The 6,470-nt window shown below is 40.6% G+C and overlaps 1 protein-coding gene across 1 annotated transcript; it reads right to left on the reverse strand.

Annotated features, from left to right (window-relative positions):
• Positions 1-342: 342 nt before the first annotated feature.
• Positions 343-6,213, reverse strand: LOC133876698 (uncharacterized). The gene is made up of 2 exons (XM_062314954.1): positions 6,149-6,213; positions 343-1,012 (listed from the first exon to the last, which is right to left on the reverse strand). The coding sequence occupies exons 1-2, from the start codon at positions 6,211-6,213 to the stop codon at positions 343-345; spliced, it is 735 nt and encodes a 244-aa protein (XP_062170938.1).
• Between the last annotated feature and the right edge of the window lie 257 nt (positions 6,214-6,470).

Raw genomic sequence — 6,470 nt, forward strand, 5'->3', positions numbered from 1 at the left:
TGCAATAATTGGGTTAGGGTTGTACTAAACATTCAATTTTTTAATTTTTTAATTTTTTTTTACTTTTTATATCACATTAATAATTTTATTATTATTATTCTTATAAAAAAACCAACTAAAACACAAATTTTATTTTTTTCACTTTTCCATACAAATTCTTTTTACTTTATATCACATTAATCTACTTTGTGATGGATATACATTACAAAATAGAAGAAAAGACCTCGCTGCAAATTATGTTGGCAAAAATTACAATAAATTACTATTCAAGAAATTGAAACGAGTGGCCTATCTTCATTTTTATTTAAAATAACTAATCAAAATCTACTTCGTCTAATTTAGCTAACTACTTTTTTTAAAATATGTATTCAACCGTTTATCTAAATTTGTTCTCCACTTTAAGGCTGCATCCCAATTAATCTTTATCAAACCTGCAGATGGAGCCTTCCAAATCCGAGCTAGTTCCTGGACATCGACCGATACACTAGCAAGAACCATTGTTGTCTTGGTGCTGCAATAAAAATCATCACAAGCAGAGATTGCCTCAGCATAAAGGGTATTGGGGTGGAGAAACTTGCCTTCAAAAACCAAAGAATTTCTTTGAAGCCAAATCCTGCGAGCTACCATTTCCAAAAGTTCCAGATTATTCGGGCTAAATCTATGCAGAAAATGTTCAAACAATTGCAAGAAATTATCCCCCACTGTATAGCATTTTTTGAAGCAGCTAGCCCCACAACCCCATACATCTTGAGCACTTGGGCAATCCCACAAAGCATGAAGAACAGTTTCATCCTCCCTACCACAACAAGGACATAAGCCGTCTTCCACAACCTTCCTTTTAAGCAAATTAGCTTTAGTAGGCAGGAGGTTGTGGCAAGCTTTCCACAGGAATACCTTAACAGAGTTTGGGATCTTCAGGGACCATAAAACCTTCCAGACCTCCCTTTTTGCATCAATGGACGAGCAAGCACCCTTACTCCATTGCTGAATTTCCTTCCCCAGATGATAAGCACTACGAACCGAGAAAATACTGATGTGTGTTTTAATGAGTACTCGCAAGCGCACGAATCGTTTGCAATATAGTGTGTGCAAGTGCGAGGTCGAATCCACAGGGAAATGGTCAAATATTAGTGTCTTATTTAATCAACCTCATTTTAACCTAGTTCCAAAGGTTTGAAGATTAATTCAAGAACAAAAGACTAAATAAAAGAGATGAAATGAAATATGCAAATTAAAAGGAACTAAGGCTAAGGAATCTACCAAACCAAATCCAACAACTCACACTCTTGGTTTCCACTTGAACACCCAAAGAACATTAAGCTTTGGATGTCATTCAAGTGTCTTAACCACAAATTCTAGAACCATTAAATGAATCCAAATCAAAGATAAATCACAAAGAGTACCCATTTGAAATCAAATCATCCAATGTATCCATTCAATGAACAAATCACAATGGATATCATCATTCAAATCGATAAAACAATGTATCCATCGGTTGAAACACATTAAATGTCCTATATCTACTAACAATCACATTCATTGCAAAAGATAAAGCATTTAAATGAATGGAACTTGAACAACAAATATGATATATCATCAAATGTGCAAGTAGTATAACAAGAGTGTGAATGTTATCAATGGAAAGGCTTCATCCTCAACCTTAGTTGAGGTTACTAGCCTTCCATGACTAAGAACACCACAAGAAAATGAAGAACAAACATGGAAATAAAAGAAAAGCTTTACAAAGAGAAAGTGTCTAAGAACAAAAGCTACTGAAATACACTATGAAATGAACGAAATTAAACCTAGCTACTGTTCTCTGAACTCTCCAACAAGGAGGCATGGCTATGGCTTTTATAGAAGGAAATTAGGACTAGAAACCCATGTAAAATGACTCCTCTAGCCCCCTCTAGGGTTCCTCTCTTGCTAGAGACAACCAAGAACACGAAACTAGCGTGTTCTGCTGCGAAAATCAGAGGGAGAACTGCTTTTTGTCATGGAGAAGCTCCTGATTGGGTGTTCTGGCACACTTCTGCAAAAGTAAGTTCTGGAAAATTTCGATCGATCGATTAATATTCGATCGATCGACTTAGGGCAAAATTCGATCGATCGATTTTAAGTTCGATCGATCGAGTTCTTTAGAACTTTCGAATTTTTTAAGCAATTCCATATGAATTTTGTCATTCCTCACTTATTGACCTACAAAACATAAAAATACAAAAACTAACCAAAGCATCAGAAAATAACAAGGCTAAAGGTCTAACTAATATAAATCAAGGAGTCCAAATACACAATATTTGGCACTCATCAAATACCCCCAAACTTACATTTTGCTAGTCCCTTAGCAAAAACAAAATGGAAAACAAAATCAAAGCATAAAACATAAATCCTCTTTCGTGGGAGAAACGATTGCATTTAGCATATGCAACAAGCCTTTTAAACCCCTAGGACTCCCTAGTGGACGAGTGAAGTCTCATGAGGGTTTGCCAGAAATGATACCCACAAACATTGAAGTGCTGAATTATCAATTGAGCAAACATCATCATTCAAACACATGGTTCACACATCATGAGTATATTTAACAAAATGAATATCATATTATCATGTTATCAAAAATCGATCAACTCATAGATGGAAAATTGAGACAACATATGTTCAAAAGTGTAAGGTGTGAATAACATAGATTCATGGGGTTTCGATTTTCCTCAAATCACATATATCCAAAAATTCGCAGGACTTCCATCAAATAACCAAGGCTTATGTTACATTTATTATTATTTATTTATTATTTTTGTGTCGGCTGTGCAATGCTTGACTCTATTAAGCTTTCTAATTGACCCATGTAATGAGTGTTGGGCCAGTGACTCCCAAACCAGATGGTTTTAGGGCATTAGATGTAAAAACATCCCTAAGGGCTTAATTATTCAAGTCAAAAAGGTTACGAAGTCAAACTAGCCAAACAAACATCCAAGCTGAAATTCTCATATTTTTACGCGAACACCTACTGCTTAATGAGGCAAAGGACCCGGTTACTCAATGAGAAGTCAAATTGGTGATATTATTCTAAGCAGATTTTATATATATATATATAACAATAAGCCAATGTTTCATCAACAAGTCATCCTACAAATCTTAAGATACATTATTTTTAATTCAAATCTCATACCCCACAGAAACAATGCTAATGTGCTTGTGATAAACAATTTAAACATGTAAAGTCTCTCCAATCCAAAGATGAGTCAAAAGATTTCAGATTTTAATGATATGCAAAATTCAACATGTTAAACAAACCAATGAGATGCAAACCATAGTAAGAGGTAACCATGATCAACTAACAATAAGGTATATATATTAACAAGTATTAACAAAGCAAGCATTAAATGAAAACAGACAGAAATGTCTACCCCACTCCCAAACTAGAATGACACATTGTCCCCAATGTGGCTAGAGATATAATACCGAAATGGTGATGCAAGCTGGGCACACTGCAAGAGAAGCGCTCCCCCAAACTTGAACGGCAGACACTGTCCTGAAAATCACAACTAAAACACGAAATAAAATCAAATGATAAGAAAAAAATGATGAGGGTTGCCTCCCACAAGCGCTAAGTTTTCAGTCTTTAGCCAGACTTTCCATCCTGACGACAATCACTCCGAGTAACTCGGATCCTCTAAAAGGGTCGTCTCAACCTCCGAGCTCTCTAACTCCAAAAATGGCTTCAGTCGTTGCCCGTTCACTTTGAACGTGCTGCCATTTTTTGGATCCTCAATCTCAATAGCCCCATAAGAAAACACTGATCGAACTATGAAAGGGTCTGTCCATCGAGATCGGAGCTTCCCTGGAAACAGATGCAGACGTGAATTGTAGAAAAGGACTTTCTGACCGGGCTCAAAGAATCGCCTCAATATGTTCTGGTCGTGAACCTTCTTCATCCGTGCTTTGTACATCCTAGCACAATCATAAGCATCATTCCTCAGCTCTTCCAATTCATTGAGTTGGAGCTTCCTCTGTGAGCCAGCCTTTGTGAGATCGAAATTCAGCTGTTTAATGGCCCAGTAGGCTCTGTGCTCCAAGTCCACAGGCTGGTGGCATGCTTTCCCGTACACGATACGGTAAGGTGACATGCCAATCGGTGTCTTGAAAGCTGTTCGGTACACCCATAATGCATCGTTCAACCGGAGAGACCAATCTTTCCTTGATGGGTTCACCGTCTTCTCTAAAATCCTCTTGATCTCTCTGTTTGAAACCTCCACTTGTCCACTTGTCTGAGGGTGATAGGGAGTGGCAACCTTGTGCATGATGCAATATTTCTTCATCAGCTGCTCGAAGACCCGGTTGCAGAAATGCTTTCCACCATCACTAATAATTGCTCGAAGAGTACCAAAACGAGCAAATATAGTGTCTTTTAAAAACTGAACCACAACTCTGTGGTCATTGGTCTTGCAGGGAACCGCCTCCACCTATTTGGACACGTAGTCCACTGCAACCAGAATGTACAGATAGCCGAAGGAGAGTGGAAAAGGTCCCATGAAATCGATGCCCCACACATCAAAGATCTCGACAATAAGAATGGGGTTGAGGGGCATCATATTTCGGCGTGAAATACTCCCTAGCTTCTGACAGTGCTCGCATGAAACACAATAAGTGTGAGCGTCTTGAAAGATGGTAGGCCAGTAAAAACCGCACTGCAAAATATTTGCAGCGGTCTTCTTTGCACTGAAGTGGCCTCCACAGGCATGATCATGATAGAAGGAGATGACACTGGATTGGTCCGGCTCGGGAATGCATCTCCTAATGATCTTATCGGGACAATACTTGTAAGGATCGTCCCAGAAAAAATTCTTCACCACGGACATGAATTTGGACTTATCTTGCTGCCCTCAATGCAAAGGCATTTGACCGGTGACAAGATAGTTCACTATGTCAGCAAACCATGGTGAGTGAGCATGAGCAATATGCATCAACTGCTCATCGGGGAAGGTCTCAGAAATGGGGACGGCTTCTTCCGTGAAGTCCACGGTTATCCTCGAGAGATGATCAGCCACCACGTTTTTGGAACCCTTCTTGTCCCGAATCTCAATGTCGAACTCTTGTAAGGGCAAAATCCACCGGATGAGGCGAGATTTAACATCCTTTTTGGAGAAAAGATACTTCAATGCCGAGTGATCCGAGTAGATGATGACTTTCGATCCAAGTAGGTAGGATCGAAACTTATCCAAAGCAAATACGACTGCCAGCAGCTCCTTCTCAGTGGTTGAATAATTCAGCTGGGCGTCGTTCAGAGTTCGACTTGCATAATAAATGACGTGGGGAAGTTTGTCAATGCGCTGCCCCAACACAGCTCCAACATCGTAATCGGACGCGTCACACATGATCTCGAAAGGTGTACCCCAGCTCGAAGGCCGAATGATGGTGTGGACGTCAGAATTGCCTTCAAGGCCCCAAATGCCTTCTTACAGTCCTCGTCAAAAATGAAAGGGGCCTCCTTCACCAATAGTTTGCACAAGGGCCGGGCGATCTTGATGAAGTCCTGGATGAATCGCCGATAAAATCCTGCATGGCCCAGAAAAGAGCGAACCTCTTTCACCGTCCGTGGGGGCGGAAGGTTGGATATCAGGTCTACCTTCACCTTGTCTACCTCTATCCCCCGACGAGAGATGACGTGCCCGAGCACAATTCCTTGTTGTACCATAAAATGACACTTCTCCCAATTGAGTACCAGGTTCTTCTCTTTACACCTCACCAAGACTAACGTGAGGTGGTACAAACACTCTTCAAAAGATGACCCGAAAACCGAGAAGTCGTCCATAAATACCTCTAGGAAACACTCCACCATGTTAGAAAAGATGCTGATCATGCACCGCTGAAAAGTAGCGGGTGCATTGCATAAGCCAAAGGGCATGCGTCGGTAGGTGAACGTCCCGAACGGACAAGTGAAGGTCGTCTTCTCTTGGTCTTCAGGGTCCACATGGACCTAGTTATATCCAGAATAACCATGCAAAAAACAGTAATACTCGTGCCTGGCCAACCGCTCCACCATTTGATCAATGAACGGAAGAGGAAAGTGATCTTTCCTGGTGGCGGTGTTTAGCTTACGGTAGTCGATGCAGACTCTCCATCCAGACTACTCGAGTTAGGACCAACTCACCTTCCTTGTTCTGCATGACCGTTACTCCAGCTCGCTTGGGCACTATATGAATGGGGCTTACCCATTTGCTGTCAGAGATTGGGTAGATGACTCCTGCATCCAATAACTTGATTACTTATCCTCTGACGACTTCCTGCATGGTCGGGTTGAGCCTTCTCTGTGGCTCCCTCGATGGTTTGGTGTCCTCCTCCAGATGTATCTTGTGCATAACCACCGAGGGGCTGATTCCCTTAATATCTTCTATAGTCCAGCCTATAGCTTCCTTATGCTCTCTCAATACGTCTAACAATTTCTCCTCCTGAGAAGCATGTAGATCTGAAGC

Source organism: Alnus glutinosa, chromosome 9 (genome assembly GCF_958979055.1).
Source record: "Alnus glutinosa chromosome 9, dhAlnGlut1.1, whole genome shotgun sequence".
NCBI classification, from domain to species: domain Eukaryota; kingdom Viridiplantae; phylum Streptophyta; class Magnoliopsida; order Fagales; family Betulaceae; genus Alnus; species Alnus glutinosa.